Below are 19,508 nucleotides of genomic sequence, written 5' to 3'. Positions count from 1 at the left end.
TATTATATATTCAGTTGATATGTTTCTTTAATAATAAACTCATTTCACGATGGTTGTTCAGAGAACTTGTACAGTAATAAAAGCAGATGAACGACACAGATGAATGTCTGCACTCTCCAAAATCTGAATTTCAGTCATTTCTCTAACACACAGAAATCCTTCGCAGTAAATGACATCAGAAGCTTCACGTGAATTAAAACATGCGGGGAGTGAAAATTTCAAATCACATTTGAAAAGGAGTTCTTTGAGGAAAGTGTTACAAAATAAAAGGATGAAGTTACCTTTACAACAACCAAACAGATGGCGTGTCTTGAAGTGTTTTTGGTGTATGCGAGGTGGTACAGTAGAGTGTCTCTGAGCAGCTGCGCTTCGCTTCTCTTCCTGTTTTCCCAGCACCGCTCCTCCACAAAACCTCAGCGCAGGAAGAAACAAATCTAAACATACATTAGAACTGTACACACGACACACGGGAGCGCACGTACATGAACGCACATCACGCGAGGATTTGCTTTGAATCAGAATCAGGAGCACAAGGAATCTGACTTGGCGACAAGAGCTTAGTGCTGAAGAAAGTGTACACATGGTGTAAAACATAGTGCAAATATACATCAAGATAGACAACAATGAGATTGAAATAAAAACAATAATGCACTATATACTAAAAGAGAAAAAATATAGACAAAAAACAACACATTATTGTTTAAATGAGTGCAGATGTGTTTGATGTCTTGGAGAAAAAAATCAAAGTACATGTCATGTTTGATGCTGAAATAAGTCACATCAATAACCTTCAATATTAATCTCATTTGTTTTTCCTGTTTCCTGTTTTTGTTTAATAAAGGCTATGCTTATATTTTACTGTTAATAAATACCTTTTATTTTATTTTATTTACAAAAAAGCATTTACAGGTGTTTATTTCAAGGTGCCAACAGACTATAAATATTAAACAGCAACAATGATAAATCAGTGTTTAACATTTTTAATATTGGTACAGTCTTAAAGAGCCCTTCTGTTACTCCACATGCAAGAATAAAATGTCACTTGGGAACTCAGTTTAGGCCTTTCTCTCTCCAACACACTACGTACTCTCTGGTCATATTTTAGTGGTCAAATATTCCTCTAAATGCTGAATGAAACAGTTCTCTGCTAGTTGAAACGTTTGTGCTCTTGTTCACGCGTCCTTTCTGTGTCTTTTCTTTCGATAAAGAATGGCAGGAAGAGTGTGAAATTCCCGCTTCTGTCACTGCTCCATCTGTGACTGATGCCGTTTCCCGTTATCCAGGTTTGGTCCCGCGTCCCTCACTTCTGATTGGCTGTTGGGAGACGCACGGCGCTCTCATTGGCTCGAACTTCTCCTCTTTGTTAAGCAAGTGAACTATAACAGTCTCCCTGCGCACTTTATCAGAAAGCACTCACTACACGCTGTCCGGAGGTCACACTGCGAGCTGGGGCTTCCCAGAAATGTAGAGATCTTCCTCTGCGCGTTCACACACACGTTGTTGCATCAAGAAGAAGAAGAAGAAGAAGAAGTTGGGCAAAGATGATCTCCGCGTGCCTGGAGTTTCTCGGTCTGGGACTGTGCGTCACCGGGACCCTGCTGGTGATGGTGGCCTGCGGGCTGCCCATGTGGAAAGTGTCCGCCTTCATCGACGGCAACATCGTGGTGGCGCAGACCATCTGGGACGGTCTGTGGATGTCGTGCGTGGTGCAGAGCACCGGTCAGATGCAGTGTAAGATGCACGACTCGGTCCTGGCGCTGACCATTGACCTCCAGACGTCTCGCGCTCTGACGGTCATCTCGGCGGTGACGGGCGTCGTCGGTTTGATCGTCACCCTCGCGGGCGCGCAGTGCACCAACTGCATCAGCGAAGAGTCCGTCAAGGCCAAAGTGGTGAGCGCAGGAGGGGTGATGTTCATCGTCGCAGGCGTGTTCGTGTTGGTGCCCTTGTGCTGGATGGCCAATAGCATCATCTCCGAATTTTACGATCCTCTGATCCCGTCGGCGAAGAAGAGAGAGATCGGTGCCGCGCTCTACATCGGATGGGCAGCATCTGCCATGCTTCTGCTCGGAGGCGCCGTTCTGTGTTTCTCTCGTGCTCGTGATGATGAAAATTCCTCGTACCCCCTCAAATATGTTCCGACAAAACCCGCCACAGTGAATGGAGACTACGATAAACGAAACTACGTGTGATCATCGTGTACAGATCACGGACTTCTGACCCTAACCAGCAGATTTAATGTGCTGAGGTGCCGAACTGCTTCCATGGGACACACCTGCACTTTTCTTCATGTCTACAAATAAACTGTGACTGGTAAAACAATGATGTTTTAGACAAAAGTGTTCAACATCAAGACAGATTCATGACATTGAGTGAGAGAATGCTTTCAGGTTTTTAGAGCAGGTTTCCGTGTCATGTTGAAGATGGACACGGGTAGTTTTGAAAGAGATTGACATTACAATCAGCAGCTCTTATCTTCATTGTTCTGAGAGACTCACACGTGCCGTTTTAATGACCAAAACCTCCTGGCTGTGTGTTGTTTTATTCATTTTCTATGCTCATCCAAAATTAAAGGATTTTATAAATAAGCTGAAATGGATTTTGATGAATGAATAAATGTGTTCTGCATATATCAGTAAATGATGTAAGTTTCTTGTTACATTTTTTAATAAAGCTGTTTAACAAACAACACAACTTTGCATTCCTTAATTCCAAGTTACACGTGTAATAAAAGCCCTGTTTATTGCATGGACTGATGCTCTGGGGAAGACGATAGAGTTCTGTTTTCATCATTATGACGGTCAGGTATTGTTGAGGAGATGATGACCAAGGTCAGAGTCATAACCTTTATTCTGATACAAACCATTATCATCATTTCTGATCTCAGGACCTTTGACCCACTTCTGAGTTCATGAGGTGACACACACACACACACACACACACACGATGGCGCCTTCATCTGTGATGTGGCTGTTAGATTACAGAGTTCTGCAGCAGGCGGACCGGAGCCAGATCTGTTCAAGAGTTCATTTCCTCATCAAAATCAGACGAGGGGTTTGTGCTTCTACTCCTCATCATTAAAAAAAAAAAAACCCAAACAACAAATGACCCCCCATTCCTTTTAACAGACAATTCAAGTTTTGTTTTAGTCATTATATTAATAAATAAATAAATGTGTTCTGCATACATCAGTGAATGATGCAAGTTTCTTACTCGTCTGAATGTGACACAATAATCAAGAATGATTGAATGCCTGTATGTTTATATAAAAACAAAACAACATTGAATTATGTTTCATGATGTTTTACAAGAACATAAAAACCAATATTTACATTTTGATCCAAACATTCATTTTTTCCCAGGTAATAATCGTAACCAGTGAAAGTGTTTAACTCAACTTCAAATGAATCTCACAGTACAGATTTTTCTGCATCAGATCTGTTATAGCGCTGAAGAAAACAATTTGTGGTGTGACATCATGATTTATTAAAAAACGCATTTAAATACATATTATAGACAATCAAATAGGGATTTCATCAGGTTTGTTAGTTTTCAAACTCAAATGTTGAGTTGTGAAGGTCCAGGCACCCTACTGCACTCTTGTGGCAACATCAGAAACTGCACTTCAAACAACATCCGTCAGTCAGCACATCAGCACATGTATAAGGGTTAAATCTTCATACTCGCAGTCCGTCACTGACCGTTGGATGAACATCTCCTCCTACTGTTGATATTCTTTGAGGACGTTGTTTGCGATGACTAATCTCTGGATCTCACTGGTGCCTTCGTAGATTTCTGTGATGCGAGCGTCGCGATAGTGTCTCTCCGCAGGCATGTCCGTTACGTATCCCATTCCACCTAACACCTGGATAGCCTTGGATGGAAAAAAATCGGAGTACTTTTAAATGATCTGTCCTGAGAAATAAATCCTTTTTAGTAGATTTAATTACCTGATGGGAGACAAAAGTAGCAGCCTCGGACGCAGCCAGTTTAGCCATGGCAGCTTCCTGGAGGACAGAGAAAAAGAAACAAACTAAAGAAATTTGAACGTGTGTTTTTTTATTATTATTATGCATTTAACATCTATGAGAGCTTCTTAATAACTCATGTTGAGAAAACACACTTACTTTAGTAAAAGGTTTCTTTGCGTCCCGCAGCAGTGACGCTTTCCAGGTGAGAAGCCGAGCGCTTTCTGTCGCCAGTGCCATGTCTGCCAGTTTGAACTGAAAAAGACATACACACAAGTAAAGATAAAACCTCACTGCGTGTCGTTCACATGACACATGTCTGTAAACATGTACAGGCTTGTGTGTGACCTGTATCGCCTGCAGTTTTCCAATAGGAGCACCGAAGGCAGTTCTCTTATGGGCGTAATCTGCAGCGCAGTCCAACGCCGCCTGTGCGATCCCAAGAGCCTGTGAAGCTATTCCGATCCGTCCGCTGTCCAACGTTTGCTGTGGAAGAAGTCGTTTGAAACGTAACAAAAAGCACAATATTATTTCTCTTAAAGTGTTTCAATTGTGTGAGTGACAATTTTGTGTGTATGATTTGCATGTTGGCACAATTTAAAACTTACCATTGCGATCTTGAAGCCCATTCCCCGCGCGCCCAGCATGTTGCCCAGTGGGATACGACAGTCTTCCAGAATGATGTTGGCAGTGGACGAAGCTCGAATTCCCAGTTTATCCTCTTTCTTCCCTAAAGATAAGCCCGGATGAGGCATTGGCACGAGGAAGGCACTGATTCCCTGATTTTAAAGACAGAACGACATAAATGCTCATTCGCTGTTTAACGTGTCAAATACAGCCGATCCTGCTTTTTAAATTCTGAATTACGGTGAAAAATCAACGTGATTCTGCATTTCAGATGTGCACCTTGTGTTTTAGATTCTTGTCTGTGGTGGCGAAAACGACAGTGGCTGAAGCATCCCAGCAGTTGGTGATCCAAGCTTTGGTTCCGTTGAGAACCCACTCGTCTCCCTCCTGTCGGGCCAGTGTCGAAGCCGCACCGGCGTCGCTGCCGTTCCCTTCACAGTGCAATAAATAGTGCTCAATCGCCGTAATTTGTAAACTAAATCGTCCCATGAATTCCATAAAAATGTGCTTGGGTAGAGGAGTATACCATCACATGAATCTTACACAGTGCAGTTGTGTTTACCTGGTTCACTCAAAGCGAAACAGCCCACTTTCTCCCCCGTGGTGAAGGGTGTAATCCACTGTCTCTTCTGTTCGTCTGTGCCAAACTTCAGAACCGGACCCAGGTACAGAGACTAAAACACAAGCGTGGAATTCAAAAACACATCGCCATCAGTTGTCAATCATAACTTTAACCAAAGATTGCCGCGTGAGAATTAAAGGTGGGGTAACATGCTCTTTCATGCATCCGGACGTCTTTGCACTGTTGAAGGCGCTGGCTTCTCAAGCTTAACATGGTCAACTTGTTAAGAAAAGAGTTGAATGTGTGACGTAGTATTTCTGTGCTCGATAGTCCCTTATTGGACAATTCTCCCGGAAAAGCACGCCCACGCATCATCCAGCGAGCGAAAGAGCACGCCCACGCGTCAATCAGCCAGCGTGAGAAAGAGCAATCAATGCTGCATCACTGGGCTGATGGAAGTTTAGCTGTGTTCGTTTGTTCACTGCATTTGGGTGATGGATGTTATATAAACGGTGCATATAACGCTGGATTTGGAGATGGTTTGAAACGGATAGATGGAGTGGTCGCAGCGCTAAAAGATGCCGGACATGAACTGCACACGGTAAGTCAAACTAAAGTCCTATTGGCACAGGATTAGTATTATCTGGGGACCTCTGGTCATTTGTAATAATCGCAGAGATTGTCTGTGATCTTAATCCCGTGCGAAACGGCCATGTCTGTAATTTGTCAAGTACAAATTCCCCCACAAATTACCTACCACATTTTGATGAACACCGAGGTCCTGTGATAATATTAGTCCAGTGCGAATCGGCATCTCTGCGATTAGAAATTTTGAACAAGATTTGGCGGGATCGTATCTCATTTTTTCAAGGTTTCTGTGCGCCTTTTCAGTCATCTTTCGCAAAGAATGGAAGCTGCGTTGGAGTGTTTTCACAGTATTTTGGGTGCTGGGTTATGTCGCTACATACCAGACAACAATAATATTGGCAGAGAGAAAATATTCACTGTAAAAAAACATGACAGGATCAGAAGAGCGAAACAAAAAAGAAGGAATATATGGAGATGGATGACATGCATGGCAGCATGCGGTAAGGAACATTCTTCTGTTTACATACAACTACACCTACAACGACAAGACTTTCAAGTAGGGCTGTCAACGGTAACGCGTTAACGCATGCGATTAATTATTTCAAATTAACGCGTGAAAAATATTTAACGCAATTAACGCAGCATCAGTTTGTTTTGACATCCTTTGTCTAGCGTTACATTATGTAATCACGCTCTTTTTCGCGCGATTTGAAACAGTTGCTTTGACATGTTCAATGGAGATAGACCGCTTCTAAACTGTGGGACGCGGCAAAACGCAACGCGAGGTCCAGTCTGGTGTGTACAGTAACGGGCTAAAGGCTGCGTCGGTGAATCTCTGTCAGACAGCGCATCCGTGTTAAGCTCTCTTTCGTGAGTTTATGTTTAGAAAGAGGGAAGCGCCTTCACGTCATTTCCGGGAGATAAGTCAGTACATTCGAGTAAAATCAGAGTTCACTTATCCAGTGCGAATGCGCAACACGATCACAGACAATCTCTGCAATTATTACAAATGATCAGAGGTCCCCAGATAATACTAATCCCGTGCGAACAGGGCTTAAGTCATATGTCTGTGTTTTGTTGGCAATCGGAGTGTACGTGCATAATGTAAACAACAGGAAGGGATAATGCGATGATATGTTGTGTGCTCGTGCTGTAGCACGCCTCCAGCAGCTCGTGTTTTTCCGAAAATAATGGTACAGCTGTATTCTCTCTTTTATAAATGTGATCAAACTAAATCCTCTTCGAAGATACGAAGTATGAAATACTACTGTGTAGGTACTCAAGAATAATATGAGATTGGCAGACACTGCGTGTGTTACCTCATCTTTAAATGATCAGGACAGAACGTCACATACATTATTCACACTGACGATAACTCCGGTGGAGGCACATCCTCTGCTGAGCTCTTCCACAGCGATGCTGTACGCCAGATAATCCATCCCAGCACCACCGAGACTCTCCGGAACCTCGATGGCCATGATGCCCAACGCTCCAAGCTCTCGCACCTGTCACGGTGAACACAAAACCTTTCGAACCTGCAACAGTCTCCTGCAACAGTTTGGAGCTCAAAGGCTGAGGTGCCTTTTACCTGCTTGGCCGGGAACTTGTGTTCTTTGTCCAGCTGGGCAGCGATTGGCACGAGTTCTTTCTGAGCGTAGTCTCGACACGTCTGTCTCATCATCTGATGCAGCTCAGGTAACTCTGCGAGCTGGGACAGACAACGGACTCCACGGCCCGCCGCCACCACCAGAGCTGATAAAGGGGCAAGAGGGGAATGACTTCAGCATGAAAACATGTTTTATTAAATTGTCGCCACCTGCTTTGACGTTCTGATGCAACATCGTTAATACAGCACAAGATGGCAATACCATGGTGGTGCTTTGATGCATATTAACATTTTCAAGTCACGCTCATAAAAACAATTTACAACACTAATGCCAGTCACTTTAAAAAGACTTTTAATTTTTTTTAAATAATTGTAATCTCAGTATTGTACATTATTAAAAAGTATTACAAATAAATTAACATAATACATAATAACTTCTAAAAATGTCAAAATACTACCATGGTACATGTGCAAAATGCAGAAACTGTAGAAACGTTATCAAGTAGTATCTTAGTGCGTTTTGGTATCTGATGAAATGCGTTTAATTATGAAACACTTTTGTATTCCGAAGAGAATACGCATGCGCATACCGTAAAAGTAGGTAAAGGGTCATAAGATTCTTCTGCAATAATTCAACAATATAACAAATCTGATCAAAGTGGTACAATGTGTTTGCGTACTTGTATACTGATATAGACAATGCAATAAAAGCGCAGAAGGCGTATGTTTTTTTAGACTGGAAGAAGTTTTCGTGTTTACCAGGAATCACAGTAGCTAGGTTTGACGTCATGTGACGCTGCGCAGACCGACCGGCGTATGACATCAAAGTATCGCGAGCGCGATTCAAAGGCACAGCATTAAAACTGCTCTCGCGATACTTTGATGTCGACAGATTAAGGTGAAACAGCAGACACATCAACTGAGTTTTTGATGAAACTGTCAGCTGTCAGAAACATTACAAAATCATTGATGACAGTAAACTATTTATCACAGCACAGACGGGCAACGTCCTACTATTTCAAATGCACATTCACCTCTTCCTGTCAATTTATTGTGAAAGCTCAATAACAAATGTATTTGAAGTAAGCGTTTCGAAGTGGATTATACTGTTTATTGGTTTGTCTTACAAACAATACAAGCTTCTTTAAAAGAAATATTGATGTTCTGCATTCATATTTATGACAAAGTGAAAGAGAGATTTAACGTTAGACAGTAATAAACGTCTAAACTATTGCATATGTTTTAAATACCACTGCATTGATTCTCGGGATAAATAAACAGCAAATTCACGCATGTCACATGCACATAGTTTGGCTGCTGGTGAATTGTGTAACACTGGTGTTTATAAGCAGTAATAATGAAACACTACTGACCTCTCCGTGCCGTGAACAGTGCCGCCATCTTGGCTCAAATGTTTCTTTTTGCGCAACAGCGGGAAGGCGCTCGAGCAGGGTCACGTGATAAGGCGTCACTGTGACGTTGAGCTCTCGATTTTATTTCATTCAAAATTGAGTTACAAATAATATAAATGTTGCATTTTATACATTCTAAAATATAGACGTAAATTAATGCATTATATATATATATATAGAGTTTGGTTCCAACATGAGATAAACCGTTTATTTTTTATTTTTCAAAAATCATGTTTTTATCGTGTTTTATTGTGTTATTTAACTGTATTTTTTAGTTATCATGGCTTAAATCAAAACAAACCAACGGCAGTTTGATTGATATTAATTGGAATGCACAATAAAAAACTTGATTTATGAAAATGTGTTATCTCATTTTTTATCATCTCTTCATATATATATATATATATATATATATATATATAATTTTAATTCATTAATTTACGTCTATATTTTAGAATGTATAAAATGCAACATTTATATGATTTGTAACTAAATTTTGACACATGCATATATACATATATACATTTTCTATTTTTCTAAATATAATAACTGATATGGGAAGTATTTTAAGCCTAGTTAAAAGGAGATGTGGGACATTTTTGGAAAGTTGACCAGTCCAGATTGGTCATTTAATTTCTTTAAATTATGATATGACATTTACAATCAATGTTTTAGAAAATGAGAAAGAAAGGAGAGCAGTCAGCTGTTGTTTTTCCAAAACATGTTTATTATTGGCATCATAAAAAGTCAGTTTGGTGTCAGGGACGATTGACATGAGTCTATTCTAAGGGGAGCATCCTGAGAAAGGGGTGAAGGCACGGGGATAAAAAGCGCCATGAGGAGGCTAGTTGCTATGCTACAAGGCCGCAGTGAGGTTTGATCACTGTTTAGCAGTGGTCAGGTTAAAGCAGCCGCGCTGGTGGAACTGCATGTCCCTCACACGGCGCATGGACTGAATCTGAGGCTGGAAAGCGCAAAACTCATTGAAGTGTCTGTAGTCGCCACACTCAAACAGATACTGGTAACCTCTGTATCCGGGGTACTGGTATCCCACCCAACTTCAAAAGAAGAGAAAGAATCATTTAGACTGTGTAAAAGTTGATCTTGTGACCTCATGTTTAGTATTTCAGGTTTGTTTGATACTCACGCTCCACCGGGGACCCTCACGCTGCCCACTCTGTCGCAGAAGCCGTGCGCCCACAGGGAAGGCACATCATCCTCGTGGATCTCCATCTTGTTGCCCTGGAAGTCGGACAGCTCATACAGGCAGATCTTGTGTTCCATGGAATCCTGGGGTTTCAGGAAAAGACAAATTACCAAGATAGCCGAGTCTGTGCATTCGCATGTAAACAAAGTGTACAAAAAAAATTGTTAACGAAGTGTAATGCGGGAGTCGCGTCGCTCGCTCCCAAACAGACATACCATGCGGATCGGTCTGAGGGACATGAGACAATCACTGCGGTAGCTGTTTGACCAGGTGTCCCAGCGAGGATACTCGCCCTTCTCCAGGATGAACATCTCACCACGGAAGTTAGTCTGCTCGAAGGCAACAAAGCTAAAGACATGGGCAGCAGGGACAGTGGATGGCAACACGTGGACGAGGGGAAAAAAAAAAAAAAGAGGAGCGGAGGGATAATAGCATGAGTACGGAGAACTAGCATGTTAGAAAAGATGTTGCCATTGGTGTCCGTGAGTCATCAGGGACTGTCCAACGTTTAGCTACAGCCTCTTATGTTTTTCCCATCCACATTAGATATTATCCATTGGTCACAGACTTACGGGCCGCACTCCACAATGATACTGTGAACTCTGTCCATTCCACGCTCGCAAACGTTCATGCACTCATTCTGCACCTCCATCATCCTGCCCTGAAAGTTCTCCTGGTCGAACAGGAAGATCTGCAAAGGTTTGGGAGGTAGAACGCACTTAGTGTTTGCAACAACATAAAAATCTGTCATCAAAAACACGAGCACTCACTTTGTAGTTTCCCATCATTCCAGGATCTCCGGTCTTGGAAGCCTTGCTGCTGGCAGCGGGAGCGGGAACTCCCTTGTCTTTGGCATCGGTGCCCTGGTTGGAAGACTTGGTCTGAGACATGATGAAGGGGTTCTGTAAAGGAGAGATCATTAGGGTCTAAATGTGTGAGTACACAGGGCCAGTTTGGTGAGACTGGATTTGATTTGAATGGAGGAGTAATGAGATATGATTGGGTTTTGGGCTTCATGTTGTTAAGAGGGTTTTCAATCCCCAAACACAAAAAAAGAAGGTCAACTCTGTTTGCATTGAGGTCCAGAGCAGGTAGTGAAGGAAACTCTGGTTGGAAACACTTTTTGGATGCGTTTGCTGGGCTCTTACCTGCTTGAGTACAGCTGTGCCGTGCTGGGTTGGCTTGCCCCCTCTGACCACTGCTCTAACTTTTATACTTGGCAAGGGGAGCGTAGATGGGCTTGGGGTACAATAGAAAGACCCCGTCATCAGAGTTTGTCTGTGCCAAAGCCGCAGGGTCATCGCATAGCCCAGAAGGCTCTCTCCGCAGTCCCTGTAAGCATTTTACAGTCAATGGAAAGCCCTGACGATGGCACTTTTCTCCTGAGAGCTGGTGCATATGGATGAGAGGTATGCTTGGGTCAGAGGTCATTATTACTCTCCTCTCTAACTCCGACGAGAAATACACCCGTTGATTTTTGCTAGTGAGTTACCCTGATGCAAACAACAGCTTTGTGAAAACTAGTACTAAATGAGGCAAAGCGAGACACGTTTAGCACATGTCATACACAATGGTAAATCAAAGTGCTTTACATAAAAAGACATACAATAATTATAGAAAAATAATCGCAACAATAAAAACAAAAACATTTACAAGTATTTAAAATTTGATTAAAAATATATTAAAACAGATAAGAATAAAAATGATTGTACATGAATAAAATGGTAAATATATACCACACCTTATATGTAACATAATATATAAATAATACATTACAAAAAAAATACATTATCCCAAATTAATCAAAATCATTTAATTTCTGATTCTATTGTTTTTACACTTGCAATGTTATTTTTTAAGTAATGCTTGTGTGTTTAAATGCAGTTTGATTGATTATTAACGCAGGTTCATGTTATTCAATAGAAAGATTAGAAATTATTTTGAAACACATCTCGTCTTGTTCATCTATATGAATTATGTGCAGCTTTGGAACAGTGTGTATTAATAAAGCACTATATGAAATTGAATTTCACAATAAAACATCTGTATTTTTTATTTTAGATTGAATGATCGTAGTATGTTTGCAGTAGACGGTTATTTCGGTGAGGCCTGGTAAAACCAGGAGCATTTGCTTGAGCATTTCTTTATTCAAACCAGCGCAACCCCTGTGGGGGAATTGATTTGAAGCTGATTGTATACTGTGTGTGCACCAAACCCAGACACTCTTTCTTTTCTTCGGTCTCATTGTCACAACGCAGCTGGATTTGCTCATATAACAGCACTTCATTTGTTCAATATGGCACAACAATAAGAATGTTTTATCTCATCTGTTACGCAAAGAAATGGCTGTTTAACATACGTTGTAAAATGTTTAAATAATTTATGAAGTAAAAGTCTCCTCCAGGTACAAACAATAAAACGGTAACCATCAAACGCTTGCGTACACTGAAACAAGAGCGTCACAATACATCAAGGATCATGTGTTCCAGGACAACCGCATCTTCCCATCCCGCACACCTTTTACATGAACATGCGTGCATGTATGACCCGTGTGTCCATGGCAATAGTGTAGTGTTTGCATTTCTACAGCTGTACAGATTTAACCCCTCCATTGTCAGGTGGACAATGCCGCGCCCCTCCCTCCATGCTGACCCGGGGCTTTTACTGGGCCCTTGCCAGGGGAGGCTTTAAAAGGGTAGATGCACATGCCAGCCTCCACTCTCCCATCAGGACGTCCCAAGGGCATCGAAGCGAGGTGAGTTCTTCCGCACTCTTGCTTCAGCTCTCCGCCCCCCCCGTTCACATACACGTGCCCAGCTGCTAGCATAGACCATGAGCTGCTGTTCTCAGACCTGAGAATATTTGTCGAAGAGTTTACTTTGGTTCAGTTGATCACCTGCATGTGTTGCGCTTGCACTTGGCAGCGATCTATAATATGTCTGTAATTTGTCTATGATGAATCATACGTTTCATGCGACTTTGATTTGCTTGTACTAACTTGTTCTTTGTTTTTGACACAGACAGGATGACTCATCATTGCACCAAGTTCTCTGGCCATTGGAAGGTGTGTTTGACTAACTGCTGTCTCTCTTTAACCATCGCAAAAACTCTTTGGTTTCTAAAACTTTCGCAAATCTGCTACTCGTGCTTTCAGGAAACCCTATTTGTTTTGGCAAACTCCTTAAGGCTGGATGATCGTATTTATTCACATCCCATTTAATCTCTTCCCCAAAATGCAAATCGTCTTTAAAGGTGCCCAACCTCTGTATTCCAGATCATCGTGTACGATGAGGAATGTTTCCAGGGTCGCCACCATGAGTTCACCTCCGAATGCTGTAACGTCATGGAGTTCGGGTTCGAGACCGTGCGCTCACTGAGAGTCGAGAGCGGAGCGTGAGTATTTTCTCACTCATTTTTTGGTTTACGTTAGTAAGTACTTACTTGATTTTCTCTACAGGTGGGTGGGATACGAGCACGGATCTTACCAGGGTCATCAGTTTGTGCTGGAGCGTGGAGACTACCCTCAGTGCGATGCCTTTGGAGGAAGCAACGCTTACCACATCGAGAGGATGACCTCCTTCAGACCCATCTCCTGCGTTGTACGTTCGCAACGTTTTAGAGCTGATAGCTGTCAGTCGATGTGTGTCAAACAAAAATGATTCGTTTATTTCATATGAGACATGAAGAGGTTACCTGTTTTTAACTATAAACCTAAATCTTTCACAACAAATGTTCAGGTCTATTAGCGCTAAGATGCATTTCATTGACTGACAGTTTATGTGACTCTACACAGAACCACAGGGAGAGTAGAATGACCATCTATGAAAGGGAAAACTACCTGGCCCGTAAGGGCGAGCTGAGCGACGATTACCCGTCTCTTCAGGCCATGGGATGGTGCCACAATGAAGTGGGATCTATGCGTGTTCAGTCCGGAGCGTGAGTCTCTCTCTCTCATCTTGTTGTGGACAATATCTCATGTACGCCTGTAATCGAGGTTGCTCACCGCTGTCTGTTTTACAGGTTTGTATGCTACCAGTACCCTGGTTACCGTGGATACCAGTACATCATGGAGTGTGACCGCCACTGTGGGGAGTACAAAAACTTCAAGGAGTTTGGCTCCCATTGCCAGACCCCTCAGATTCAGTCCATCCGACGTATCCAGCAGTAACTTTACTTCTCCCCGTCTCCCTGACAAAACCCTCATGCCCCTTTCTGCTCCGTGCTAAATAAACTGTCTTTCTTAAACTTCATTGACCTCTTGTTATACATCGGTGTCCAGATATGGTACGTTCATTCAAAGCTCAGTGCAGAAAAAAGCTCATTTATGTCATGAAGAAATAAAGTGAACATGTATTGAACACTGCGCATATTAGTATAAATAGTTTAAAACCAGTGGTGTAAAGTATTGGAGTAAATGTACTTAGTTACTTTACTTAAGTATCTTTTTGGCTACTTTGTAGTTGTACTGAGTATTAAAGATATTAGCAACTTTTACTCTCTACTTAACTACATTTTTGAACAAGTATATGTACTCTTTACTCCACTACATTTGTAATGACTAATGCAGTTACACATTACATTTTGCATGCCACCTATCTTATAATTAATATTGCCATTTACAGGGCAATGAAGGTACTACAATCTTGTGGATTTTGCCATAACTTACAAAAACTTGTCAACATGGCTTCTTTATATGAATATGAGTGCAGTATCAGGTAGATGTCAATCGCTGGCGGTTTATACATGGTTAGCCCTTACCCGCTATTTCTACAGTAATATATTGGCAACACTGTTGCCAGCTAGTTACTGTAGGTCACACATCTATAGCTCTTATTTTAAAAACTAACTCTTCCTAAATGTGCTCTAAACATTTTTTCTCAAAATTTGACCATGTGGTGGGACTATTGCCATGAAGTGATGTAAACCAGTAAAAAGAATGTATAGTATTTCAATTTTCAAAAGTGCTCTCACACTATATAGACAAAATATTAACCTATAGAATGAGTCGGACACAGAGAAATGAACAATCCACATATGAATCTCAACAATGGTGACAATCAACTGAACAGCTTCATGCTGCAATGCATGCTGGGTACATAGTACAAAACTCATTCATGATTGTTTGTCACCATTGATGAGGTTTGTATGTCAAGTGTCTAATTGTGTCTCAATTGCAAAGAAAGATTTTCTGACAGAGATCTTTCCATTACAACATGTGATCACTTTACCAAACATATCTTAATAATTCTTAAATGCTATATTATTATTATTTAATGATTGGATTCTTTCAGATGTATCTTCAGTTACTAAGCAAACATAAAGTTGCGGTTCCTGTAAAGTCCCTTTCAGTGTTATTGTATAAGTGAACATTTTAAAGCTACAAGAAAGTCAAAGAGTCCAACCAAAGCAAACACTGATCGCCATAATGGTGACTTAAAACACAATTGAACCACTATGAACTCGAGTTCAATCTCAATAAGATCTTACACAGATGACAGAAATAAAGTGAAAGTGGTGTCTGTAATATGTGAAGATGTTATTGATGTTTGTGTTTAATTATCCTCTGGTGAGATCTTGACAGATTTATTGTGTTCATCTGTTATTTACACTTGTTCATCTAAGACTGTGTGACTTAAGTGCGTTAATAGATTCTTTATAATGAATCTTCAAACAGCCATTGCAGTAGTTTACTGTAAAACACCTACAGTAACTAGCAGGCAACAGTGTTGCCAATATATGACTGTAGAAATGGCAGGTAAGGGCTAACAGTGTATGTGAAATGAGGACATGACTGCAGCTGGCCATGAGGCCCAAACCAGCATGTCCAGTGCAAAAAGGCTTTGACTTTTTGATTTTACTTAACATTATTTTATTTATCCGTTATATTGAAGAGACCTTTTTGAAGGAGTTTGGTTTACTTATGAGCAGTTGAGCTTAAATGAGACTTGGGTGTCACTCTTTACACCTCTGTTTAAAACACAAGATCTATTGCTTTCGTGCCTATCTGGGTGTCACTGGTAACGAAGTCATGCACTAGCAGTCATGCTCAGCCAGAGGGAGCAATAAACCCTCAAGGCAAAACAATCACAGACAAACTCAATCAGGTTTACTGAGCAAATGAATATATTTATAATGCTTCCCAATCTAAAACATGTCTGAGCTGGAGTGTTATTGTTATCTTATAGCATACGTTCTCCGGTACATAACGCACAAGCCCAAACAAGAAACTTCATTACGCTTCGTCGACGCAGTGTTGATAAAAGAGGTGTACAGAGCCCGTCTGCACGACGATTTGTATTTAGATAACACTTGCGCAGTCTGCGTACTGTCCCAAACCAACTCACGAATCCGACTATGGAGTAACCCGTGTTCATGAACATAAATTACGTAGTGACGTTCATCCAGTACTGAACTGATTTGCGGAAGGCTTGACTCGTGAACGTTAATAAAGTGACGTCGCCGCGCGCTCCAGGAAGGTTACTAAGCAACGTCAGCACGATCTCATTTGTAATCAGAACGTAGACCTTTACCGTAGTAGGTTTAGTCATTTTGCGATACTCTTACGAAAATTAACCACGGTTTTATTACAAAAAACAACATTGTTACTGTAGTAGTATACTATGGTGACCACAGATCGTGATTTTGCTACTGTTACCATACTTGAACCACAACTGTGGACCTACAATCTATTTGTATTTCCACATGATTACTAACGTTACACTTTTACTATAATAAAAATGACGCGGGTATAAAGCTATAGTCGAGAGACGTAAAAAGTACAAAGGATAATTACAAAAATATTTTAAAAAGTATGTGTGATTAGACCGTTTCAAACCGTCCTGGCTTGTCTTGTGAATCCCGTTCCGTCTCACCGCGGTACTCCAGTGCCTGTTTTTTTGTACTCCAGCGCCGCGTTTTGCAGCGGATCGGCCGCTGGGAGGAAGTGCAGCTCTCTGAAGAGCCTCAATTTCACTTCACGACGCGCTGTGGGGCTAAGCTCGCACCAAGTACTAAAAACATAAAATAGTCGTATTTTCCCATAAGGATTAATCGTTGGGAAATGTCAAAAGGCACTCGTTCCCAGAGGGTCTGAACGAAGTCGGACGGAGGGGTTTTACGCGGACGGATATTGTGTTTTCGTTGAACGATGTCGGAAGAGATGACTTGGATCTGCGACCCAAACACGGATGGAAAAGAAAAGACTAGTTTCTTTCGGCAGTAACATCGGGAAATCAAAATCGACCCTCTTTTGAAGGAAGGTACATTTAGAGACCCCGGCACGAGCCGTGAAGACGCAGAGTGGGGTTCAAAGACACGTCGTGTTGTTTTTTTAAACTCAGTTTCTTCGTCCATGCAAGTTTGAGACATGCATGTGAAGTTCCGCAAGATCTAGCACAGAGGTTTTCTCGTTGTATGTTTTACGTTTGTATACATTTGTTGTGGACCAAAGTATTTCACCGCAGTAACTGATTTTTGTGCGTTTCATCGGACCACGTTTTGTGGACCCATCGCGTCTTTTTTTATTGCTTTAGTTCACATTTGCTTATTTCCTTTTCTAGCGCCACCCCTCATGTGCAGTTCAGCGATATTTCAACATCTTGTGTAAAACGTAGATTAACGCGTTTGAAAGAAAACTGTCTGCACTGCACAAGGCACGACAATGGACTCTAACAAAAATACATCTGCCTGTTTATGTGAATGTTCGACTTTGCTTTAATTGGCTTGTGGGATCAGGGAAGTCTACTTGGATTTGATCAGTGCTTTACAATCGAGAGGAGGGGACAGGCAGATCTCAACCCTCAAACTACAGAAATGGAGATTTCTTTGTGATATAAACAGGATATATAGACATACGCTATATATGCATGTTCTGTTTAGATCTTGACGGATACTCCACTAGTTAAGAAAAGAATTCCGTTGCTGTCGCATTAAATAGCTCTTATTTATGTTTCCTCAACCACTGGGCTTTTTGCTTCCCACCATCTTGACGCCTTTTAAGAAGAAGGGGATACATATTATTTGTGGTTTGTTTGTATGCTGTCAGCTGATAAATGAATCAAAACGGAACATTGGCGCATGCTACTCGTCCATTTCATGATTTATTTCTTTTTTTCAAGTGAGCTGGCTTGCTCTTTATGCGAATATCTTGAGGATGTTATCTAGCCTCTTGTTCAGCATGCATCTATATTAAGGCGAATTTCGATTTTGAAAGGCTCTTGCATTGCTTTGAACGCAGTAGTTTTTTTATTAAGGGCCTTGATTTCATCCCCAACACAAAAGGCTTCCACGCACTTGTAGTTAACCTGCCATCGCTGTCATTTTCACGCATCGCATTTTTTGACGGTAGTTGGTGAGTTTCTCGCGTTAAACTCACCTAAAGGGGGTGAGTGGTGGTGGAGGGGGCATCTGCTGCTCAGAATCTCTTTATCGATATCATCATCACCATCTTGAATTATTATTTTGAAGATTTCCGGAACACTTTCCCACTGTAAAAGAAGCCATTTCTACAGTTGTAGCGGACCCGATGACGACGTTACTACACATATAAGGACCATATAGATATATTTTTCGTTTTGTGAATGTTTTTTTCGAGTGTTATCGGCCACGATGGCTAATTTTTGAGACCCTTTCAGTGGGAAAAAAGACGCCGATCAAAGCACCGCGTCTGGAACCGATGTTCGCGCCTCGCTCGCGCATCGTCGTCGTCGCCGCTGCTCCCGCGTTCGTCTTGTGCTGAGTCCGCGCGCGCCGCCGCTCCCAGAGCGCGCGTCACCGTCCGTCTCCTCACGGCTGGTTCTGGTACCGTTAGCGACTCGGTTCGACCCCACAGGGCTCGAAGATGGCGGACCTCGAAGCGGTTCTCGCCGATGTCAGCTACCTGATGGCGATGGAGAAGAGCAAATCGACTCCAGCGGCCCGGGCGAGCAAGAAAATCATCCTCCCTGAACCCAGGTAAGCAAATCCAGTCAGTCGTTTATTTCGTTGATTTATAAATATGTTTTAATTCTGAGGCGGCGTTTTGTAACGTCAACATGTTGTTTTGTTAATTTACGCACTGATTTAGTTAAAAAGCGAATTGAGCGTCATTTAATTTCGGTTGTGGTCGTCAGACATCCTGACAGGATTGTTAGCATGTCAACACATTTAATGATCACTGGCTGCCTCGCTTACACACGCGTATCGTGGTATTTCTCAACAGGCTGTATTCTGCTACCATGGTTATTTCGTACATTTAGAAACCATCATATTTATTTCGGGCTAGCATGCAAATATAATGTTATGTGAGTGTCCTGTCATAGCATATGTAAACGTGACATTATCATATGATGACACTTTACCACGGTACAGCCACGGAGTTTGCGTTTTAACCGCGATTATCACCGTAAAAGAGCCAGTTGCACAAATATTGTGCAGAGTTTAGTGTTTTGATAGGCTTCAGCTGTTATTGAGGCCTGCTGGGAAAATTCCTCCATGGGAATCAATAGCTCATATCACCTGTAGATCTGAACCGGGTTGAGGGTGATATTCATTGCAAACA

At 41.7% G+C, this 19,508-nt stretch overlaps 5 protein-coding genes across 8 annotated transcripts in view; 3 read left to right on the top strand and 2 right to left on the bottom strand.

Moving 5' to 3' along the window:
• The first annotated feature begins 1,007 nt into the window (after positions 1-1,007).
• cldn5b (claudin 5b) lies at positions 1,008-3,004 on the top strand. The gene has a single exon (XM_057321450.1). It carries the CDS (start codon positions 1,542-1,544, stop codon positions 2,190-2,192), a length of 651 nt encoding a protein of 216 aa, XP_057177433.1. The 5' UTR covers positions 1,008-1,541; the 3' UTR covers positions 2,193-3,004.
• Positions 3,005-3,462: 458 nt separating this feature from the next.
• Positions 3,463-8,774, bottom strand: acads (acyl-CoA dehydrogenase short chain). Of its 2 annotated transcripts, XM_057321449.1 has the most exons (11): positions 8,725-8,774; positions 7,334-7,497; positions 7,101-7,250; positions 5,158-5,269; positions 4,875-5,026; positions 4,577-4,747; positions 4,317-4,454; positions 4,128-4,223; positions 3,951-4,007; positions 3,702-3,874; positions 3,463-3,618 (listed from the first exon to the last, which is right to left on the bottom strand). In XM_057321449.1, exons 1-10 carry the CDS (start codon positions 8,750-8,752, stop codon positions 3,722-3,724), a joined length of 1,221 nt encoding a protein of 406 aa, XP_057177432.1. In that variant the 5' UTR covers positions 8,753-8,774; the 3' UTR covers positions 3,463-3,618; positions 3,702-3,721. The 2 variants fall into 2 exon arrangements, with proteins under 2 accessions (XP_057177432.1, XP_057177431.1); XM_057321448.1 differs by having other exon boundaries at positions 3,463-3,874.
• A 703-nt stretch (positions 8,775-9,477) lies between these two features.
• Positions 9,478-13,283, bottom strand: crybb1 (crystallin, beta B1). Of its 2 annotated transcripts, XM_057321955.1 has the most exons (7): positions 13,232-13,283; positions 11,119-11,302; positions 10,741-10,872; positions 10,543-10,661; positions 10,186-10,318; positions 9,911-10,053; positions 9,478-9,821 (listed from the first exon to the last, which is right to left on the bottom strand). In XM_057321955.1, the coding sequence occupies exons 2-7, from the start codon at positions 11,269-11,271 to the stop codon at positions 9,644-9,646; spliced, it is 858 nt and encodes a 285-aa protein (XP_057177938.1). In that variant the 5' UTR covers positions 11,272-11,302; positions 13,232-13,283; the 3' UTR covers positions 9,478-9,643. The 2 variants fall into 2 exon arrangements, with proteins under 2 accessions (XP_057177938.1, XP_057177937.1); XM_057321954.1 differs by lacking the exon at positions 13,232-13,283 and having other exon boundaries at positions 11,119-11,724.
• Positions 11,853-14,810, top strand: cryba4 (crystallin, beta A4). Of its 2 annotated transcripts, none has more exons than XM_057321957.1 (6): positions 11,853-12,725; positions 12,991-13,034; positions 13,245-13,363; positions 13,428-13,569; positions 13,764-13,906; positions 13,991-14,809. In XM_057321957.1, the coding sequence occupies exons 2-6, from the start codon at positions 12,996-12,998 to the stop codon at positions 14,136-14,138; spliced, it is 591 nt and encodes a 196-aa protein (XP_057177940.1). In that variant the 5' UTR covers positions 11,853-12,725; positions 12,991-12,995; the 3' UTR covers positions 14,139-14,809. The 2 variants fall into 2 exon arrangements, with proteins under 2 accessions (XP_057177940.1, XP_057177939.1); XM_057321956.1 differs by lacking the exon at positions 11,853-12,725 and adding an exon at positions 12,754-12,907 and having other exon boundaries at positions 13,991-14,810.
• A 2,083-nt stretch (positions 14,811-16,893) lies between these two features.
• grk3 (G protein-coupled receptor kinase 3) overlaps positions 16,894-19,508 on the top strand; it is a 45,368-nt gene continuing 42,753 nt past the window's right edge. The window contains exon 1 of the mRNA XM_057320328.1: positions 16,894-18,922. Within this exon, the coding sequence (XP_057176311.1) occupies positions 18,810-18,922 (113 nt within the window). The 5' untranslated portion in view covers positions 16,894-18,809. The remainder of the gene's footprint in view (positions 18,923-19,508) is intronic.

The sequence above is a fragment of the Triplophysa rosa genome, linkage group LG22 (assembly GCF_024868665.1).
Source record: "Triplophysa rosa linkage group LG22, Trosa_1v2, whole genome shotgun sequence".
In the NCBI taxonomy this organism is placed as follows: Eukaryota; Metazoa; Chordata; class Actinopteri; order Cypriniformes; family Nemacheilidae; genus Triplophysa; species Triplophysa rosa.
The sequence above is the reverse complement of the archived record's forward strand: the minus strand, read 5'-3'. Positions and strand labels throughout refer to the sequence as shown.